This window comes from Pelobates fuscus, chromosome 11, assembly GCF_036172605.1.
Source record: "Pelobates fuscus isolate aPelFus1 chromosome 11, aPelFus1.pri, whole genome shotgun sequence".
Classification (NCBI taxonomy): domain Eukaryota; kingdom Metazoa; phylum Chordata; class Amphibia; order Anura; family Pelobatidae; genus Pelobates; species Pelobates fuscus.
In genome coordinates this window covers 104,232,734-104,255,912 of record NC_086327.1, presented here as the reverse complement: position 1 = coordinate 104,255,912, position 23,179 = coordinate 104,232,734, and the positions used below count along the sequence as shown (strand labels likewise).

The following is a 23,179-nucleotide window of genomic DNA, read 5'->3' as shown; positions in this document are numbered from 1 at the left end:
CCTGGAGGGCTTGGTGGGGGTAATGAGACACCTGGAGGTGCTTGGTGGGGGTAATAAAACACGTGGGGGTAATGAGACACCTGGAGGGCTTGGTGGGGATAATAAGACACATGGAGGTACTTGGTGGGGGTAATGAGACACCTGGAGGGCTTGGTGGGGATAATAAGACACATGGAGGTACTTGGTGGGGGTAATGAGACACCTGGAGGTGCTTGGTGGGGGTAATAAAACACGGGGGTGCTTGGTGGGGGTAATGAGACACCTGGAGGGCTTGGTGGGGATAATAAGACACATGGAGGTACTTGGTGGGGGTAATGAGACACCTGGGGGGCTTGGTGGGGGTAATTAGACACCTGGAGGGCTTGGTGGGGGTAATAAGACACCTGGAGGTGCTCGGTGGGGGTAATAAGACACATGGAGGGCTTGGTGGGGGTAATAAGACACATGGAGGTGCTGGGGGGGAGAGGGAATGAGACACATGGGGGCTGATAGGGAAAGGAGACACATAGGTATTGGGGGGAGCAGGGAAATCCCCCCGTCCCATTGGTTTCTAGTTACACCTCTGACCACACCCATCACCCTCACAGCCACATATAGCAGCTCCTCCAATACGGAGTTCAGCCCGCACTGTAGGCTGTCACGGCGTTTCCCACCTTGGCAGAGTCCTCTGAGCGGATACCGAGCGCTGTAACAGCCCTGGCAGACAGTAACAATGTATAAACACGTGTTCCTCACCGGCCCTCCGGGGGTCGGGAAAACCACTGCGGTGAAGAGAGTGTTGGGCATGTTACAATCATCCGGGGTTCCCACCCAGGGATTCTACACCGAGGAAGTGAGAGCAGGAGGAGGAGGCGGCAGGAGGATAGGGTTCGACATAGTGACCCTGTCCGGGAAGCGTGGCACCCTGTCCAGGGCCGGCCCTCACACTGACAGGCGGGAGCACAGAGTCGGGCAGTATGTGGTAGACCTGGTGTCCTTCCAGCAGCTGGCCATCCCAGCTCTGACCATGGTGGACGAAGACACAGTCTGTGTGATTGATGAAATCGGTAAAATGGAACTCTGCAGTGACCCCTTCATACAGGCTGTCCGCACAGTGCTGGATGGTGGCAAAGCTGTCATATTTGGGACCATTCCAGTCCCTAAAGGAAAGCCTTTACCACTAATTGAGGAGATCAGAAGAAGGCCTGATGTCAAAGTGTTTAATATCACAAAGGAGAATAGAGATGGGATACTTCAAGAACTCATGGAGACCTTACAGAACTGCAGGAAATAATCACTTGGAATAGAGAAACACTGCAGGAAATAATCTGTTGGGATAGAGAAACACTGCAGGAAATAATCTGTTGGGATAGAGAAACACTGCAGGAAATAATCTGTTGGGATAGAGAAATAATCTATTGGAATACAGAAACACTGCAGGAAATAATCTGTTGGGATAGAGAAATAATCTATTGGAATACAGAAACACTGCAGGAAATAATCTGTTGGGATAGAGAAATAATCTATTGGAATAGAGAAACACTGCAGGAAATAATCTGTTGGGATAGAGAAACACTGCAGGAAATAATCTGTTGGGATAGAGAAACACTGCAGGAAATAATCTGTTGGGATAGAGAAACACTGCAGGAAATAATCTGTTGGGATAGAGAAACTCTGCAGGAAATAATCTGTTGGAATAGAGAAAAAGATTTGAGCAAATCTAATGTAATTTTTTTTTTTCCTCTTTATTTTGTTGTTATTTTGATCATAAATAGTACCAAGTGACGTTGTATGTTGTTAAAGGTACTTGACATATAGTCTGCTATGTACAACTCCTATATTGTTATGTTGTGTTTAAAATAAAACTTCATGTGGAAAAAAAAAAAGTAGCCTCTGTAAACATCCAATGGTAGTAGAGGTAAACATGACGCACGTGACTCCACGCTCCCCCGAGCACGCAGGGAACGTGCGCGGTGCCGCTTCTTCGAGTGACGGGCTGCTGGAGCGCGCGACTCCTCTTCCTGCGTCAGTGCGCAGGCGCGAACATAGTCCTCTCCGCGGCGCATGCGCAGAGTGACACCATTCGGCGACTGCTGCTCAGGGGAGACGGGGTTCTTCGTCAGAATTAATGGGTAGGTGACGCTGGGCCCCAGGAACGATGGGGGTTGGTGGGGGGTGAGTGGGAGCCCTCTATGAAAGGCTATGGGGCTCGTTACTAGGGTTGTTATGAGTCAATGAAGGCCAGCCTTTGGTATCTCAGCTGTTGGCTACATTTCCCATGATGCTCCGGGTCCAATATAAACAATGGTCCCACAGTGGTTGTGGTGTCTGTACTCTAACAAGCTGTACAAGGTGTTTCTACTAACACAGGCTTTAATCGTGTTCTGTAATAGTGTGTATTGTAGAGCAGTACCCACCAAGTAATACATTCATTGTCCTAATGTGTTTTACACCCCACCTCCTATAGAATGTAAGCTCGATTGAGCAGGGTCCTCTTCAACCTATTGTTCCCGTAAGTTTATTTGTAATTGTCCTATTTATAGTTAAATCCCCTCTCATAATATTGTAAAGCGCTACGGAATCTGTTGGCGCTATATAAATAGCAATAATAATAATAATAAAATGTACACTTATCTGCATTACACTGACCTGTCCAGCCATACACCCCAAGAGTACATATCAGTTTAGGTACCTCCATAGAAATAGGGTTATTGTAGGGTTATTCACTAAAAGGTGAAGTGTTGGCAATTCAAAGTGATTTTTTTTTTTTTTTTTTTTATATATACAATAAACCATTTCTTTATGCTTTGGATTATATATTTAACATTTTCTACAATTTTAATATTTTTAATTCCCAAAGTATTCATACTTTACAGAATTATTCACTAAGCAACACATTGTTGCTCTGAATGGCAAGAGTAATTAAAAAAAATAGTTGATCTGGAAATTTTTTACTTAAGTGGTCACTGTGCTTGGAGTATCCCTTTTAAATAATTTAAAGTGGTTTTGGAGTCTGATTTTGTAGCTTTTCACTATGAAAAGCCTGCACGTAGCGTTTAACTCTGGACGTCCTCACACTACGCTATAATCTCTCAAAACCCTTTAGCAGGGACATATCTTACACGAGGCAAACAAGGCATCTGCCTTGGGCGGCAAAAAAAAACGCCCTCAAACGCCCAGGCAGATCCCTTGTTTGCCTCTTGTCCTGGGGGGCTCAAGAGCTGGCCAGCTGGCCACTTTTGAGCCCCCACAAGGCTGGTGGCAGGTAACAAGGGAGCATACTCACCTGAGCTCTTCCTGCTCAGCTCCCTCCGCGCCGCTTAATGAAGCCACGAGCTGAAATATGACATCACTCTGGCTCCCAGCATCGCTAAGTGGCGCACGAGGGAGCTGAGCAGGAAAATCAGAGCTCCCTTGCCGCCTACTCTGCCTGTCCGCCCCCTGCCTGCCCGCCCAGCAGCCCTACTGGATAGGTAAGTAATCCACTCCAGCTCTCCCAGGGAGGCTGGGTGGATTTACAATTAAAAAAAATAATAATAATAAAAATGTGTGAGTGTTGGGGGGAAATGTCTGTATATATGTGTGTGTGTGTGTGTGTGTCGGTCAGTGCGTGCGTCTGTCAGTGAGAGTGTGTGTCCGAGTAATAGTGTGTCTGTCTATCAGTGTGTGTTTGTTTGTCAGTGTATATGAAAGTGTGTGTCTGTCAATGAGTGAATGCATCTATCAGTAAGTGTGTGCGTCTGTCCGTTAAAGCAGTGCTCCCCAACCTTTTTATCGCCGCGGACCGGTAAAAGATTGATAATTTTTCCGTGGCCTGCTTGTTTTGATTTAATAAGACAAAAAAAAAACCAGTCACATATATTAAAAAAACACACAGACACATACATAGTCAGAAAATCACAAACACAGTCACATAAAGACATAGACTCAAAATTGTTGGTTCAGGGTCCCACACATACGCAGACTGAATGTATATAGCATGTTCATGTGAGAGTTAATAAAAATGGGGTACAGATGAGGGTATGTGACAGACAGGATAGGTAGGTAGTGTTACACCAGCAGATTAATGCTGATGTAACACCACCTATACGCAGCAGCTTCTTTCCCAGTCACAGACTGGGGGAGTTTCTGTGGCTGGGAACTCAAGGCTGTATTTCAGTCTCCTACCTACCTTGTCCCAAGCTGCCTCTGCTTCCATGCAGTGCCCCTTCTCTCTGGTGCCCGATCACAAGTCTCCTCTGTCCCTGGTCTCCAGTGCCGGCCTCTGGTGGGCTGAGGGTGAATAGCGGGGAGTGCTGATCATAACTTCTCCCACGAGGTTCTGGCGCTGTGTGGAGTCAGAGCGCAGGCTGGGAATCTCTGAGGCTGCCTCTGACTCACTAAGTGAGCGCTAGAACCGCGAGGGAGAAGTTATGATGATCTAGCTGCAGCTCCTGCTAGGTGCACCACTGGACCATCAGGGATTCAGCTTGCGAGCCGTGTCGGCTGCCAGGGCGCCCCTAGTGTTATGGCACCCTGTGCGACCGCACAGCTCGCACCAGTGGCGGATCCAGAACCTGATCTCGGGAGGGGCACTTGTAGATTATTTAAAGAAATAATCCAGGCACAATAACCACTACAGCTCAGTGTAGTAGTTATGGCGCCAGTAGTGCCAGGATCCCATCTCAGAGTAAGTAGTCAAACCGTTGACAACTTACCTGGGGTCTGCTGGGATATTGGGCATAGGAGCAGTGGTATGTGTTAGGGGTGAAGTGTGTGAGTGGTGAAGTGCGAGTGCGTGAGGGCGGCAGTGTATATGTGGGGCAGTGTGTATTTGTGGGTGGCAGTGTGTGTGTGTATGGGGGGCAGTGTTTGTGGGGCAGTGTGTGTAGTGTGTGCATGGGTGTAGTGTGTGTATGGGGCAGTGTTTGTGGGGCAGTGTGTGTATGGGGACAGTGTTTGTGGGGCAGTGTGTGTAGTGTGTGTATGGGGGCAGTGTTTGTGGGGCAATGTGTGTAGTGTGTGCATGGGGGCAGTGTGTGTAGTGTGTGCATGGGGCAGTGTTTGTGGGGCAATGTGTGTAGTGTGTGTATGGGGGCAGTGTTTGCGGGGCAATGTATGTAGTGTGTGTATGGGGGGTAAGGAGGGTAGGGAGGCTTTTTTTTTTGTAAATTTAATTAAAATTAATATATTCATGTCCCCCCTCCCTTCTTACCTTTACTGGGAGGAGGGGGGACATTTCTTAGTCCCTGGTGGTCCGGTGGGGAATCCCTGGTGGTCCCAGTGGTGGTGAGATGAACTCTAGCCCAGTTACAGGGCTATAGTTCACTCTTGCGCGATTTGGAGCGTTGCCGTGGTTACCGGCAAAATGCAGGTCTCGGGTGTGCCCCCAATCCTTTCTCTGTACACAGGACTTGTACAACTGTCTCCAACCCTAAGGGGTTAAGGAGGTGGGGCTGTGACTTCTGAAATTGAAACATGATCTACAGATTAATAATTGCTAGTGATTATTTTAGGCAACCACTAATTATACTGTGAGCTCCTACTTATTTAGATTTGCTATGGAACATGAGTATTATACGCTTTAAAGTCGAATACATATTATGGTTACAGTGTTCACACTACTTGTATCCAGCTGTAACCACAATGTTTCTTTGTAGACTGCAGTTGAATTATCAATGGAGGAAAAAAATTATCTATGAAAATTAAAATAACGAGGACTGAATATTTGAAGGAAATGTATAAAAATATTTTAAACATCACTTATTCTGATTATTAACTGTTAATTAAGCAGATTGACCTTTAGTGTCAAGAAAGAAACACATTTGTTGAAATCTGATATTCAGTCTGCTTTAGGCAGAGAGCCATTCGAATTCCCATTTTGTTAAAATGTAGACTGATAAAATTATAATCCTCACAAAATGGCCATGGAACAACATATGGAAAGCACAAGGTCAACAATACTCGCCATTATGGCAATAGATAGTGTACCACCTGTGGATGTAATATAGTTGGGAATGTGGGCCACACACACAAGCATGAATAAGAACAGATATTAATGCACAGTATAATAGTTCATTATCAAGGACTAGAACATTTATATATAAAAAATGTAATAATATTCTCACTACTTTTTTTTTTTTTTTTTTTTTTAGTTTCCATCTATTTACTTGCTACCTACAGCTGGACGTTACCATCACAATCCAAGAAATGTCAGCCCAGGTAAAATAACATTGAATCCATCCATTATTTATTACTGCTTAAGAGATTAGTATACAACAGTTTTAAAAAAACAAACAAAAAAAACAACAAAGCTAACAGCTAGAACAACAGTAATATAAAAAGATAATATAACATGAAAGTACCAGAGTTATGTTCAAGTACAGTTCTAACCATCCCAAACAAGAGAGCAAATCACTGCCCAAAGAAGTCAGAAGGCACATAATGCAGTGGAGGTAAAGTGTCTAAAGATATCTAGCAACAGACCTCACTCAGTCTTCATTAGAATTAAAAGATTTAGAAAAAATTAAATATGACAAATCAATACAGGCTATAGTGTAAGAAATGTCAGAAATAGACAATTTATTGAGCTTTAAATTCTCATTACTCTTCCTCCACTGAATAAGACAATATGACTTGACATACCATGAGAATAGAAAGAAGAGAGAACCAACTATAGCGAGGAAAGTAGATAAGGAGGAAAGAGCCTGAAGGAAAAAGGGGGGAAAATATAGAGAGAAGCTAGAAAAGGCAGAAGAAAGAAGGAGAGCGAGAACAACCTCACCCACTGCGGATACGAAGCTAAGCCTAAAGGAACTGCTGTTAAAGTTTCTTAAGTTTGGTCATATTCAACCCACGGATCCCAGGTTTTCTGGAAGGAGGGGAGAGAATTGCGAACCATCGCAGTAAGTCGATCCATTACATAATGTTTTTGACCGTAACTTCAATCTCCTTCCTTGATGGAATCCCATCTCGACATTTAGTTGCTAGTAATATTCTACCTGCCAGCGTTATCCTACTATATAGCTTTTGTGAATGTGAGGAGTCTCTCCACGTGGCGTGAAAGCAACAGTGACCATGAGTCTTGGTCAAATAGTCTATGGAAAAGTGCTTGGAGAAAGTTTCCCACCTCCCTCCAAAATGTAGCAAATTTTTGGCATCCCCACCACATGTGGTGGTAAGAACCTTTATGACTGCAGTTTCTCAACCATACTATGTAACTGAACCGGGGTCATGTGCTGATGAAATAGAATTGTATACATTTATTGGGAGGCAATGCAGACTGAAACCTAGCAGCTGTCTCCCACGTCTTCTCACACAATGCCCTTCAACTCCCCTCCCAGATTCTCCTTCCACTTGCTAACATAACTTAGGCATCCCCATTCTTTGGAATGTAAACAGATATGATTAAACAGAAGTGTGATTAAGCACTTTTGGTATTCCCCTCTCAAGCACAGCTCCTCAAAAATGTGAGTTCTTTTTCCGCTACTTTCTGAATTCCTTCAAAGTGGGCAAAGTTACGGACTTATATTCCTCTAATAAAAAATTAGTCTAAAGGTACATCTCTAAGCATCATAATCACTACATGTCCCTGTAGTAGTTATGGAAGAGGAGTGAATTGGTCCTTTTTTATTGTAGTTTATCAAAATGTTTCAGTCTGTTATTTACATGGGCACCTGCTGCTAAGATAGGAGAAGCCAGATTCCTATATAGGTGTTCGTTCATTGGCTCAGAGTTTCATATCAGCACTTTCGGCCAATTAATGCATTGAATTCACTCCTTTAACAAAACTGACATTCAGTTTCTCTAACTCTTGGAAGACCAGGTCTGGGGGCGAGTGCCCAGTGACACCTAGATGTGTGTTAAACTGTACTAAAACGGTTAACAGATTTTTAAGGGATCACGCCAGGGTAATCCCTACACCCTAACCAATACAGCGGGATGTGGTGGTTGTAGTACTTGGAGTGTTCCTTTAAAAACTAAAAGCCTATTGTAGTGTTTGTTCAAAATATGTCTGTCAGAGGGATGAAATTATGGTTAATTCTTGTGTCCAAAGCTTTTCAGGTGGTATAACGCCACCTCAATGACTTTGCTTAAAAAATGTTGAAGGCTGCAAAGCAATGGAATCATGATACACAGCTGTAAGTGATGGATCTTAATCTTTTTATGCCTTTCTCTTGACAGTTTCTCTTTAAGTCTATGCCAGACAAAAACATATTATTCGTGTTCGTTATTAAACATTTACACAATTGAAACAAGCCTTTCTTTGTGTGTGTGTTGTTTTTTTTTTTTAGATCCCTGTCACATTCTGCGATGTTGCAGCTTCTTTTACAGAGGACCAGTGGCTGCGTCTGGATGGATGGAAGAAGGTGTTCTATCAAAATGTGATTAAAGAAATCCATGAAGTTTTATTGACACTAGGTGAGTCTTCACAGTGATACAATTCATATAAAAACAAGATTTATATTACAGGGGCAAACTAAAGCATTTTCCTGTAAAATAAATAAAAATATAAAAGAAATCCCTTTTAAGTCTAACATAGCCAGTTACTAAATAATTGAAGATGGCAATAAATATTCTTTGGCCAGAAACAGTGCCCCCACCCCCTCCTGGTTGTAGCACTGCATATAACACTGTAATATCCCATGACATTCTATGCTATTCTAATAATCTTATTTAAAAACCTACCCATTTAATGTATGCAGGGCTCTATAGGGCCTTTGATGCCAAAAAAGCAGTACATGCCTGGCTGGTGTGGAACATGAAGGCATTTTCACGACTGCTTGAAATGTAACTTATCTGTAAGGGCCAGCTCAGAATAGATTTTTGACATGAGTCTAAATATAGTAGCAACACAGCTCTGTGCACTTCCATAATATTGTATTTTTATGCTGTAATATTTTTTTTGACAGGTTATACAATTACAAATCCAGATGTTATTTTTAACATTAATAAAGCGAAAAAACCCTGTGTTCGCATTGACTCTTCATCTGCGGAAAGGAAATGCACACCTGTTGGAGGTAATCTTGTTGTTTGTTTTTTCTGTTTATTTTTATTTTTTTAACCTGTTTTGCCTTTTATTTTGACGCCTCATTATGTGTTTAAAGGGAAATGTACAAAATCATTCCTTCATGACAGTGTGTTTGGTGTAGCAGCACCAATCACAACTCTGTTTGAACATCCCATGAAAATGCACAGTTCATTGAGTGTCCGATACCGGCATCCTCTATATCTTGTCTGAGAAAAGCTGCCAATACTGTTGCGGTAGTCTAAAGTGGAAACTGGAAATACTGGGTGAAAAGTGCACTGCTCTAGTTCAATGACCTCATGATCCTATAGTGACCTTATTACTCTAGTGGTGTTAGTAGTTTATCTAACAGAACAAATCAGTTGTTCGGTTAAAGGAACACTGTAACTGATTTATTTTTTTTCTCATTGAAGTAATTATAGTGTCTGGAGCCATCCATCCATTCAGTATTTTAAAAAATACTGAAAAATTGTTTTTTTTAATGCTGTATGAGTTCCCAGCAGCCCATTCTCTCTTGGGCTATTGAAGAGGCAATGGGCGCGGCTGTGATTGCCTGAAAGTGTCAGCTGATCACGTTCAACCTAGCACAGTGCCCATTCGGGTTTGAATCGGTATGGTTAGAAGGAAATGTGTAATCTCTGCCATCGCCACAACTCCAGTGAAGGCGAGGCTGTGGAAAGCCAGTGACCCTTATTTAGTTTTAGACTGCTCGAAAATGGTTTAACACTGAATGGAGGGACAGTGCCAGGGGACTACTTGCACTATAACCAATACAGAGAGATGGAATGGTTATAGCGACTACAGTGTCCCTTAATAGCAAAACACGATATTTAGTACTTCGCCATGTGTTGATGGCTATTCATGTATTTTGATAAGCCATGTGAACCAAGGACACAATCTTATCTAGTTAATAAGTTAGTATGTTTCCTGCAGTGGAAACTTGTTTTGTAGGAAGTTTTATTGATGGGATGAGAAAACAACCCTCGTGGTATCCCATACGAGCTCAACTGTTTTTATGGAAATATAGTAATAGTGAAATGATATGCATGGCTTTGATCTCCCCTATTATGGAGCGTACACATTTTTGCCCATATAAATTTGTAATTGGGATATTTTTTTTTTTATTCTTAGACACTCCTGATCTTTTAGTAAGGATTAAAGAAGAAACTCCAGAACAGACAACTTGCAGTGACGAAAAAATGGGTGTGAAAGGTGGGTTTGAATACCAGTATGTTACTTATTTTTTTCCTTTTCTTGTAGAACATAATGCTTTTACTTCAATATCCTTGTTGCTGTTTAATGTTGTTTAACTGCAAATAAAACCTGCGTTTTGAAAGTCTTTTGGGGTTCTCTGAAATCTGACATGTGCTTTACTTTTCTCTGCTACTCTCCTTACACACCTTATACACGCCAATATTTCTTACTGTGGTGAAAGAAATAGGAACTATCACTATTAAAAGCGTGGCACAATTCCCTCGTTTCTTTCCCCTTTTTTTCCAATTCCTTTTTAGTAGAAAAAAAATACATAAAATTTTTTTTTTTTTGCATTTCAGGGATTCACATAAACTTATGTTTATGTATGTGTTGAAATCACATCAAACATCTCATACAAAAAACACACAAACATAAAACAAACAATTCCCATAGATGTAGAAATAGATTGGGAAATATCAAACTATTGGTAATAACCACAGCCCAGTTTCCAATTAATTTGCGAGCATTCTAAATATTCTATTTAATTATTTGCTTTTAAAATTATGGTTGAAAAGAGCTGTATTATTGAAGTAGCTCAATTATATACATTTTTTTTTTTTTGTGCAGCATATCCTGTCGTTGGCTCTGATGTATCTTTAAACATCAGAGAACAGGCAACAAGTGAGAAATGCTGTCTGAGTACAAAAGCTAAGCCAATAGGTGAGTATTGTACAGTTTTTGTAAGCTGTTGGATAATTGTACAATATGGACAGTAGTTTTCTGTCTGTATGTGGACTTTTTTAATGTAAATGTCAGTCCTGCATACTTGATTGGTGTTCAGTTACATTTCTGTTGTACAAAACTCTATTTTGTTTTGTTTTTCTTTTGTATGAAATAATGTGTATATTTATAAATTAGAGATGGGTCTATGTTTCTCTCCTAAGTCTATAGATGGGTCTATGTGCATCTCCTGATGTTTGCTGCTGCTGTCCAGCACTTCTCTAGCTGTTATTAGGAAGATGGATTGATTCAACAGTGGCTGAATCAATCATTCAAATAGCGGCCCTGGAGTGTAACTTCCATGTCATTTCTATTAATATTGGTCAGGCTGGGACATTAGCTTGTGTGTATTTACATCATCAGTCACATTGTACATAATGTTTTGTATATAGCCGGCAGATCATGTTTCCAAATCTCCTAACATATTTTGGGGTGTGACACTGTGTGCATTCAAACTGTAATGCACTGTGTGATTTGACATTGTCGAATGTGAGAACCCTAATATCAGGAAAGCATACATACTTTCTGCTCAAGGTTCGTGAGCTGTGCTCAAGGTTCGTGAGCTGTGATTAATTCAGCCCTTCTGTTTGTAATTTGGTATGAGAAGGTACCGTTCAATTTTCTGCCTCCGCACTCCAGAATCACGAGAGGAGCTGAATAAATGAGAGCAACCACATAACTCCCAGCAATCACAAGCAGACCAGAATATTTATGCTGCAATAATTTGAAAGTGTAACTTTCATGCTACTCACCCATTTGTTTTAAATTTAGAATAATAACATTTAATCTCTATAGAAGTGCTGGCACATACCCAGATTTTTATATCTGTAAGGTTTCAGCATAGAAAGCTGTGCAGACACAAGCCATATTCCATAAGTTGTAATGGAATTGCCCAGAAAAACAATTGATATAATACGTAAACGTCCAAACAGTGTAGGGTTCATGTAAGATTGATGTTTTAAAGGACCACTATAGGCACCCAGACCACTTCAGCTTAATGAAGGGGTCTGGCTGCCTGGTCCAGATAGGATTAACCCCTTTTCTATAAACATAGCAGTTTCAGAGAAACTGCTATGTTTATAATAGGGTTAATCCAGTCTCTAGTGGCTGTCTCATTGACAGCCGCTAGAGGGCTTCCGCGCTTCTCACTGTGAAAATCACAGTGAGAAGACGCCAGCGTCCATAGGAAAGCATTATGAGTGCTTTCTTCTGAACAGGCTGAATGCGTGCACGGCTCCTGCCGCGCATGCGCATTCAGGAGAGGAGGAGGAGAGTCCCCCGCCCGGCGCTGGAGAAAGAGGTACGTTTTTAACCCCTTTCCACCTCCTAGAGCCCGGTGGGAGGGGGACCCTGAGGTTGGGGGCACCCTCAGGGCACTATAGTGCCAGGAAAAAAAATGTTTTCCTGTCACTATAGTGGTCCTTTAGCCCCTTAAGGACCAAACTTCTGGAATAAAAGGGAATCATGACATGTCACACATGTCATGTGTCCTTAAGGGGTTAAGTGGATCTGTCTTGTTTTGACACAGAAATAAATCTTAATGCTTGGGGTGAGTTTTTGAAAATACACTCAGCAGTCTGACAAGGACTACCTTACCTTTATGTAGCTGCTGCAAAGATTCAGGTAGAAAAGGTCTTCTGTTGTAGAACCTTGCTTTATTTTTTGTGTAAATGACTGTTGGCTGACCTCAGCCATCATTTATATTCCACAGCAAGAGAAGCCCATTAACATTCTGAATACCAGGAACTGAAACCAATGATTTTGTACATTTACAAAATAACTTCAAAGCCAAGTTAATTAAAACAAAAACACAAAAATAATGCAACCATTGTTTCTTAAATAATACTGAAAGGCTAAAACCAAACACTTGACTTATCCACTTTAATTCTACTGAGATTAAACAGTGCCATTGTTTTATACATCACGGTGCTATTTATGAGCCAACAACATTTTCTGGAGTCCAATATGATGGCTGATAAACACAGGTAAGGATTACATAGAGCACAATACATAAAGAGACATGCAAGTAAATGGAGCCCTGTCCATGAGCCTGAAATATTTGCACAAAGTGCATGAGAGGAGCTTACAATCTTAAGCTATAAGAATGATTTGAATATTGATCACAATTTTATTAATAGTTTCTATTGGTGTCACAGCCCCTATTTTGCTGAAAGAAGAGGAAGACAATCGCAAACGTGGTAAACAATCAGCAGTTAATGTCAGCACTGGTAAGTGATTTTAAGTTTAAATACAATTTAGGTACTGTAAATCTTCTATTAAGTTTGAAATATGTGAGCAACAAATATGACTAAAAGATTCAACTACAAAATAAAAGGTATTGCATATGTTACTCTTTAAGAAGACACTTTTTTTTTGTCCTCCACAATTTCATTGCCAGTTTCTGTAGAAGTACAAGTCCCAGCTATGGTGAAACAAGAGGCCAGGCTTCAAGAACAGTTGCAGTCAACTGGACATGGTGACACAGTAAATGACGAGGCAGGAATAGGTATTTACCAAAGCAAATGAGCACCAATTATGACAAAATTGACTTCTACGACCATTTACTAACTTCATCGATGTATTGTTATTATTCAACTGGAGGTGGCAACATTTGTTACATTTATAAATGATCTGTGTTGCATTTAGAACCAATAACAATTTACCAAGAATATAAAAAGTCTTCGGTTGTTTCTGCTACGTGATTAAATGTAAACATTTCTATAGGTAAAACTGTTCCTGTTGTGGTAAAGGAAGAGGATGCTGATGTTGTTCCTACAGAAATACAATCTACAAGTCACAGCAATACTGGTAATTGGTGTTTGTTAACTTTACCGTTTTTTGCTAGTCATAGAAAATAAACTTATAATAAAGAAAACAAACACACCTGAAAACATATTCAAATATAAAAAGAGTAACAACTGACTGGAGAATTGTTCCAGTTAGGCTGTTTTTTTTTTTTTATTTAATTCCAATTTGATTGGTATATCAAATAGTCAAGGTGGGTACAGAAGGAAAAAGAGGGGAGGGATTTTAACCCTTTAAGGACACATGACATGTGTGACGTCATAATTCCCTTTTATTTCAGAAGTTTGGTCCTTAAGGGGTTAAACGTGTTACAAGTTTTCAATTTCACAGTAGTTATACATAACAGATTGATATGGTGTTCGTTATTTCATCAAGCATGGTACAATGTAATACAGGAGAGGATTGCATATATTTCCGTTTTCAATATCAAGAAGGTTTCCCAGGTCTTCTCCTACACAGTTTTTCGGTATTTATGTGTGTCGTACCTGTGGTTTATATAAGGCTTATATAGTCTGTTATGTATGCTCTTTGTATGCATATTCCGAAGTAAATTAAAACTGGGTCTGGGGGTTAAACAATTCGGAGAGGGAGTGAGTTTGAGGGGTTGGTCAGGGGAGGGGATAGGGGGGTGGGGGTGGATAGGAGTGGGGGGAGGGAGGAACAGTGGTAGAAGGTACAATGCTTTTTTTATTTTTGTTGGTTATGACTGGTTCTGTTTCTGTGCCCAGTATTGTATCCAGGGTTGCCATGTGCTCAGGTATCTATTGCGTTTGCGTAGTGTGGACCAGTGGAGATTTTCCATTTCTCTTGTTCCTTCTTCTCTTTCTATCCACTGGGTCACTGTGGGGGTTGTGTTTTTCCCCCCAATATACTGGGATGAGGTTGTTTGCTTCACCCAGCAGTAACCATAACAAATGTTGAGTTAGGCTGTTTTTGACTAGAAGTTGCTCCTTTGTACATCGCCACTTGCCAGACTCATTAGCCAGGCAAATGCTGCAAGCAATAGGTCTAAAAATCATAAACTGTTAAAATGAAAAACCATATAAAATGCTCATATTTTACAACAAGTGCTTACAGGTGATACCTGTTTTATCATCTTTTATCATAATAATATTATGTATATATTTGCTAGCAATTTGGCCTGCTGTGGTGAAACAAGAGGAGAACGTTCTCTTTGAGGAAATATCACTTACAGGCCGCAGTAGCACATGTAAGTAATTTTACTAACCGGAATAGATAGCTACTATTTTATTCATATGCCCCCACTGATGCATGTTTTTTTTTTTTTTTTTTTTAATAAATAATAATAATTTTAAAGATTCACATCTCTTGCATTGTTATTTTGAGGCATTTAGTGCACCTTATTTTTTGTTTACATTTATAAATTGTCACATGATTTTTACTCTAAATCATTGTTTTGAAATTTTTTATATCGAACTGTATAACTGCACATCTAACTGAATAGGCCTGTCTTTTCCTATGTGTTAACACTTAAAACCAGAACACTGTGGCAAAAATCTGTGCATGAAATAAATACTATCTTTAAATTATCTTTACTAGATTTGGTTTAGTGGGTGTTGGTGATCAGCATCTCCTCTGCAGTCACTAATAACAGTGATAAGTATATGATTATAAAGTGTGGGTGGCAAGATTAATTCTACTTGTGAGATAATCTGTTTTACAAGCTTAAAATAATGTAAATGTGGAAGATGCGTTACTGTTTTTTAACTTACATTTTTTGTTTATTGGTATAACAGTTAATATTGTGGTGAAACAGGAGGAGGTCGATTACAATGAAATGCAGTCTACAGGTCACACTAACAGCACAGGTGAGGTCATTTTTATTTATGATCTATATACTGATATATCTCAAATGGCTTTAAACTTACATACACTTAACAAAGCTGGACTATGGGACTAAATATGATAAAGGAGCTTTCTATTTATTTTCTTGTATACCAATACAAGAATACCAAAAAGCATATTTGACATAATACTCTTGCTTTCTACCTTCTGGCTTTACACACCATCATGATGTCAGCTGGTTGGTTGGCTCTCAGTGACTTCTTGCATGGTGATTAACTAATTACATATTACTATTGAACATTGTATAACAAAGGACTCCCATCATGAGATTATCTCCTGGCTTCCCAAGCCTCAACCCCCCTCCAAATCTCACTTTTTATAGGAAGATTATCAACTTCTATCTTTGAAATGGATCAATAAATGCTGGATTCTCACACTACCCTACTCTGTTTTCATCATATCCATTCATTTCATACATGGTTATTATTGCTTATTCATATAATTTGTAATTCTAGATGTATAATATATAAAACCCAGGTATTAATGTTTGTAACCGTGATACAGTAGGATAGAAATTTGTTTCTCTGTAGGACAAAAGCAGCCTGTGGAGCAAAAGGGAATGAGCTTCAAAGAGTAAATTCCATTTTGCATTGCTTTGAAATACAAAACAATCATTAGTCTGTGTGTGTGTGTATATATATATATATCTATATATATATATGCATGCATGCATATGCAACATGATGGGCTGATAGAGTACACTGCTTTTACTAAAACAAAATGTTTTCCCTATTCCAATTCATTTTCCTGTCTTGTTAGTTTCATTAAATTCAGTAGCACAGTGGAATGGGTAATTAAAACATAAAGATATATGGTGATAAAAGACACTTTGATAATTAAAAACAAATGGTGATACGGCCCCTGAAATGAATTTATTGATCTATGATACTCATTTCTAGTGTAAATTCTTGTAAAACCTTATGCATTCCAGCTGCAAATAATATCTTATATATTGTTGCCAAGGTACTAATATTAAAAGGCACATTGTACCAAAAGAGAGATTATCACAATGTCAGCAACACTTATAATTTTTAATGTAAACATTTACTGTAGTTTTCTTTAACAATGTTCTTAAGAAATGTCAATGTAACTATTAAATTTGAAATTTATTTTCTTAGTGTAGTGTTTAAATATCAAACAACAGAAAGGATAAATGTGGTCAGATTCAAGAAATCAATTGAAACTAACCGCATCTCTGGAAATTACTATAGCGGTAGTGTCTAGAATTGCAATGCTGGCTGTAGGTTACAGGTGTTACTGTAAACCACTAAGGGTATCACTATAGACCCATGAACAGAAAAAATGCTGTTAAGTACCAAAATGAAGTATATACATAAAAATGCTGCTAAATGCAAAAATAAAAATAAAGTATATACAGGTGATACTAGAGTTCTATGACTGTCAATAGAAGGGTATGTATAGGTAGGGATACATTATGCCATATGGCAACAGCAACTCACCCCTAATTATCAGCTTTAATATAGTGCGCTATAAGGAGATGAGTATAAATCCCCAAGTCCCAACCATAAATACCTCCTATATAAATGGTAGTAGATACAGAGTAAACAGAGGCTCCAAATGAAGCTAGTACAGGGGTAAAGGGAGATTGAGGAGAGTATGCAGTATTAATAGCAGTCAAATTCGGGCTGCTAATTTTAAATTTAAGAGACCTCTCTCCCTGTTGATCCTATACGGAAATGAACATAGATCCCCAATTCCCAGCCATAAATGCCTCTTACAAAAATGGTAATAGATACAAAGTAAACAGAGGCTCCAAATGGAGCTAGTACAGAGGTAAAGGGAGATTGAGGAAGGTATGCAGTATTAATAGCAATCAAATTCGGACTGCTAGTTTTAACTTTTAAGAAGCCTCTCTCCCTGTAAATCTAGCTAGACAGGCATAGAAAAGAAAAAGTAAATAAAGTATAAGTTAGGTGATTAACATGGTGCTAAAACCACCAGTGCCCAGTGCTCATATACATGATATGAGGTGAAAAAAGTTGCCCAACGTACGTTTCGGTGCTAAAAAGGAGCACCTTCGTCAGGGGATAACATTAGACTGTTAATGAGTCTCTTTTATATGTGGTGTGCCAAAAGGCATGAGTACCTTCAACCAATAGGAACTGGGGGAGTGTGGTATCAGCTGTACTGCATTTCCCTCAATGTGTTCAATCCAAGCTCCAGGAAAAGCGTGAGATGTTCCTGGGGGCGGGGCTTAATGCCGGTCACATGGTCCGGCATATCATGGGACATGTAATGTGACCGGCCCCATGTGGTATGGGCTAAGCCAATGGTAGGGCTTATCTGCAACTTGTTACAGCCCCATCATGTGCATGCGACCTGTTCAGAAAGGGGCTAGGTGGGCGGGCGCACATCCGCGCGGACCCGCCCACCAGCCATGTGAAGGGAGGCGCTTGATGCCGGTCACGTGGCTCGGCGTGTCCTGAATTACCAGATCTGTGGGGAGCAATTAATGCCGGTCACGTGACTCGGCACATCACGAGTAACGTGATGTATCCGGCCTTGCGTCATAGAGGTTGGACCCATGACGTAAAGAGGGCAGTCCTGCCTCTTCAATAGACCCCGTCCAACTGAAGCCAGTGGGCGGGTCATAAGATGTAGTGGGCCGGCAAGATTACAGTAAAGGGTAGCCATATGATACCACCCATTAATCCCCATAAATTAGTGTAACAACTCACAGGTCTCTTCAGCAGCCCTAAAGCCACTCAGGTATCGATGTCAAATACATCAATGCGCTGAGGTATGTATAGGGACAGGTATAGACTTAGATATAAACATGGACCATAAATGTAGATCAATATAGGAATGCAGTGAATGAATGGTCCGATGTATCCGGACCTAATACAGACAATTCCGCGTCCCTATGGTCCTGTATAAGGTATTCATGAAGAAAATAATAATGAAGATAAGAAAAAATGACGGAGTAATAAATAAGGATAAAGAAATTAAAGAAATATGTACATATCTACACTAAACACTACACGCTATATTACAAAATGTACAAGTGTATCAGGCAAAAATAAGCTTGATTAAATATACATTGCAAGTATGTCAGAGATCCATAAAGGTGTGGGGACGTAGTGTCCAGCCTGGTTCTCTTAATCTTCAATGAAGGGTGTATATGAAAAGCCCTCGTTGAGTCCAGATGGTGACAATGTTTTAAGTTTATAAATCCAAAAACTCTCCCTTTGGAGTAATTTTTTGTCTAGATCTCCCCTCCTTGGTCCCAGGGTGACACTTTCAATGCCGCAAAATCTTATCCCCTCAGATGACCCCCCATGATGAAGTTTCAGATGTTTTGAAACTGGGGTGTCAGTTAATCTTTTTGGGTTAATTGAGGTCACGTGCTCCCTTATTCTCAATTTAAACATACGGGAAGTTTTTCCCACGTATAATTTATTGCATGAGCATGAGAGTAGGTATACAAGACCTTTAGATTGGCAATTGAAAAAATGACGAACTTTAAATTCTCGTGTCCCTAGGGAGTCTGGAAAGGTTTTCGAAGGGCGGCGTATGAATTTGCACGCCTTACATTTTCCGCATTGATATGTGCCTAGGACTGGAGACTTTAACCAAGAGGTTTTCTGAGTACTTGATTTCAGGTGACTTGGGACTAGGATATCCCTAATGTTTCGTCCTCTGCGTGCTGTCACAGACGCCTTAGTTGTAATCACCTTCTGTAGGTGTGGGTCTTGGTGCAATAGGGGCCAGAATCTATCCAGGATACTCATAATTTGATGCCAGCCTGCATCATAATTCCCTATGCATCTTATGGTTACTTGGTTAGACTGTACGTTTTTTTCAACTAGGAGGTCTTTGCGGTCTGCCAACAGTGCGCGTTTATATGCAGATTTTAGGCATCTGTTTGGGTATCCTTTTTGTTTAAACTGAAGTTGTAAGGTTTTTGCCTTCAGTTTAAAATCCTCTATAGTGGAGCAGTTGCGTCTTAAACGCAAATATTGTCCTATTGGGATACCTCTTTTAAGGGAGGGTGGATGGTGACTTGTCCACTCCAATAGGCTGTTGGTTGACGTGGGCTTCCGGAAAAGGGTGGATGTAAGTACCCCCTTATCAGACAGACAGATAGTTAGGTCAAGAAAATTAATTTGGTTACCACCTATCTCACTTGTCAGTCTCAGATTGATAGAGTTAGAGTTTAAGATGTTAACAAACTCTAGAAAGAGGTCAGGGGTGTCTGTCCATATGATCAGTACATCGTCGATGTAGCGTTTCCATATTTTTATACACTTAGTGTATTTTGTCATGTGTTCATTAAATACCATTGTACTCTCCCACCACCCCAGGTGGAGGTTGGCATATGAGGGGGCACAAGCCGTCCCCATAGCTGTACCTCTCACCTGGTGGTAGTGTTTACCCTGGAAGATAAAATGGTTATGTGTCAGAATGAACAACATCAATTCTTGGACCAGCTCATTATGTCTTAGTGAGACCGGAGGTTTACTATCAAGTATTGCTCTAAGGTGTCTTAGACCCACCTCGTGTGGTATCGAGCTGTAAAGGCTCTCCACGTCGAGGCTACATAGAATAGCGTGGCCATTGATCTTGATTCCTTCGATGGTATTTAAAGTATGCTTGGTGTCTCTTAGATGTGAGGGGAGTTCAAACACTACTTTTCTTAGTATCTGATCCACATATAAACTTATATTCTGGGTCAGGTTACCTCTGCCAGAGACAATGGGTCGTCCCTTTAATGTTGGTTGTTGCTTATGTACCTTCGGGAGTGCGTAAAAAGTGGCAGTAACCGGCCTTTTAACAAACATAAAATTGTATTCGTCCTTAGATATGAGTGATAGTGACAGTGCCGAATCCAGGATTGTTTTTAATTCAGCTAGATATTTCTGTGTAGGGTCACATGTCAATACCTCATATGTCTCACTGTCATCGATTAATCTATATACCATGGATATATAATCAGATTTATTTAGGATAACCGTGTTGCCTCCCTTATCGGAAGGTTTAAAGATCACCTCATCCATTCCCTTTAGTTTACTTAATGCAATGTTTTCTTGTGGGGAAATATTGCTATTAGGTTGACTTGGGAGTTCTTTCGGATTGATCTTATCGATTTCTTTGCATGTAAGCTCCACGAATAAGTCAATGTATTTGAAATCAGCCATATGTGGAGTGAACCGGCTCTTCTTTTTCAGATGTGTAAAAGGGGGTTGTTTTTGTATAGACTCATCGTTGCATACAAGGAGATCCACTAGAGTATCCAGTGCATCTATATCAGAGATTTGTAGCCCTAAGTCTTTTGCCCTTTTTTCATCTTTAATGCGGTGAATTTTGTGAAGGGCCAGTTTCCTTGCAAAGAGGTGTATGTCCTTTGTCCAGTTAAACTTATCAAAGTTAGACACTGGAACAAAGGACATACCCCGCCTCAAGACTTGTAATTCATTTTTGGTGGGAGTGTAAGAGGATAGGTTGATTATTTGATTATCTGAGGTTTTTGTTAATACCTTCTCCTTCTGAACTGTTGAGGGGGTCTGCCTCTGTTCCTTGTCCGGGGGGCTAGGCTTTCCTCCATACTGGGTTGCCCTAAAAAAGATACCCCACCTTTTTTCAGTATACTTCTGGTATTACGTTCAACCGGAACCGACATTCCCCCTTTAGAGGCATCAATCAAATTATGGCATCAAATTATGAGTATCCTGGATAGATTCTGGCCCCTATTGCACCAAGACCCACACCTACAGAAGGTGATTACAACTAAGGCGTCTGTGACAGCACGCAGAGGACGAAACATTAGGGATATCCTAGTCCCAAGTCACCTGAAATCAAGTACTCAGAAAACCTCTTGGTTAAAGTCTCCAGTCCTAGGCACATATCAATGCGGAAAATGTAAGGCGTGCAAATTCATACGCCGCCCTTCGAAAACCTTTCCAGACTCCCTAGGGACACGAGAATTTAAAGTTCGTCATTTTTTCAATTGCCAATCTAAAGGTCTTGTATACCTACTCTCATGCTCATGCAATAAATTATACGTGGGAAAAACTTCCCGTATGTTTAAATTGAGAATAAGGGAGCACGTGACCTCAATTAACCCAAAAAGATTAACTGACACCCCAGTTTCAAAACATCTGAAACTTCATCATGGGGGGTCATCTGAGGGGATAAGATTTTGCGGCATTGAAAGTGTCACCCTGGGACCAAGGAGGGGAGATCTAGACAAAAAATTACTCCAAAGGGAGAGTTTTTGGATTTATAAACTTAAAACATTGTCACCATCTGGACTCAACGAGGGCTTTTCATATACACCCTTCATTGAAGATTAAGAGAACCAGGCTGGACACTACGTCCCCACACCTTTATGGATCTCTGACATACTTGCAATGTATATTTAATCAAGCTTATTTTTGCCTGATACACTTGTACATTTTGTAATATAGCGTGTAGTGTTTAGTGTAGATATGTACATATTTCTTTAATTTCTTTATCCTTATTTATTACTCCGTCATTTTTTCTTATCTTCATTATTATTTTCTTCATGAATACCTTATACAGGACCATAGGGACGCGGAATTGTCTGTATTAGGTCCGGATACATCGGACCATTCATTCACTGCATTCCTATATTGATCTACATTTATGGTCCATGTTTATATCTAAGTCTATACCTGTCCCTATACATACCTCAGCGCATTGATGTATTTGACATCGATACCTGAGTGGCTTTAGGGCTGCTGAAGAGACCTGTGAGTTGTTACACTAATTTATGGGGATTAATGGGTGGTATCATATGGCTACCCTTTACTGTAATCTTGCCGGCCCACTACATCTTATGACCCGCCCACTGGCTTCAGTTGGACGGGGTCTATTGAAGAGGCAGGACTGCCCTCTTTACGTCATGGGTCCAACCTCTATGACGCAAGGCCGGATACATCACGTTACTCGTGATGTGCCGAGTCACGTGACCGGCATTAATTGCTCCCCACAGATCTGGTAATTCAGGACACGCCGAGCCACGTGACCGGCATCAAGCGCCTCCCTTCACATGGCTGGTGGGCGGGTCCGCGCGGATGTGCGCCCGCCCACCTAGCCCCTTTCTGAACAGGTCGCATGCACATGATGGGGCTGTAACAAGTTGCAGATAAGCCCTACCATTGGCTTAGCCCATACCACATGGGGCCGGTCACATTACATGTCCCATGATATGCCGGACCATGTGACCGGCATTAAGCCCCGCCCCCAGGAACATCTCACGCTTTTCCTGGAGCTTGGATTGAACACATTGAGGGAAATGCAGTACAGCTGATACCACACTCCCCCAGTTCCTATTGGTTGAAGGTACTCATGCCTTTTGGCACATCACATATAAAAGAGACTCATTAACAGTCTAATGTTAGCCCCTGACGAAGGTGCTCCTTTTTAGCACCGAAACGTACGTTGGGCAACTTTTTTCACCTCATATCATGTATATGAGCACTGGGCACTGGTGGTTTTAGCACCATGTTAATCACCTAACTTATACTTTATTTACTTTTTCTTTTCTATGCCTGTCTAGCTAGA

The 23,179-nt window shown here is 40.7% G+C and overlaps 2 protein-coding genes across 6 annotated transcripts in view; both read left to right on the top strand.

Moving 5' to 3' along the window:
• Positions 1-618: 618 nt before the first annotated feature.
• Positions 619-1,837, top strand: NTPCR (nucleoside-triphosphatase, cancer-related). The gene has a single exon (XM_063435691.1). The coding sequence runs from the start codon at positions 713-715 to the stop codon at positions 1,271-1,273; it is 561 nt and encodes a 186-aa protein (XP_063291761.1). The 5' UTR covers positions 619-712; the 3' UTR covers positions 1,274-1,837.
• A 159-nt stretch (positions 1,838-1,996) lies between these two features.
• Positions 1,997-23,179, top strand: part of LOC134577520 (zinc finger protein 90 homolog) — a 51,196-nt gene continuing 30,013 nt past the window's right edge. For 2 of the 5 annotated variants that reach the window (XM_063436292.1, XM_063436293.1), the window contains exons 1-11: positions 1,998-2,111; positions 6,114-6,180; positions 8,253-8,379; positions 8,871-8,978; positions 10,118-10,198; positions 10,808-10,900; positions 13,117-13,188; positions 13,359-13,466; positions 13,685-13,768; positions 14,898-14,975; positions 15,523-15,594. In XM_063436292.1, the coding sequence (XP_063292362.1) occupies positions 2,044-2,111; positions 6,114-6,180; positions 8,253-8,379; positions 8,871-8,978; positions 10,118-10,198; positions 10,808-10,900; positions 13,117-13,188; positions 13,359-13,466; positions 13,685-13,768; positions 14,898-14,975; positions 15,523-15,594 (958 nt within the window). In that variant the 5' untranslated portion in view covers positions 1,998-2,043. Of the gene's footprint in view, positions 2,112-6,113; positions 6,181-8,252; positions 8,380-8,870; positions 8,979-10,117; positions 10,199-10,807; positions 10,901-13,116; positions 13,189-13,358; positions 13,467-13,684; positions 13,769-14,897; positions 14,976-15,522; positions 15,595-23,179 lie in introns of all 5 variants that reach the window. The other 3 variants (XM_063436291.1, XM_063436290.1, XM_063436289.1) reach the window with 3 other exon arrangements.

Excerpts from the sequence above, each read along its gene's own strand:
- NTPCR (XM_063435691.1), top strand. The coding sequence starts at position 713 with ATGTATAAACACGTGTTCCTCACCGGCCCTCCGGGGGTCGGGAAAACC.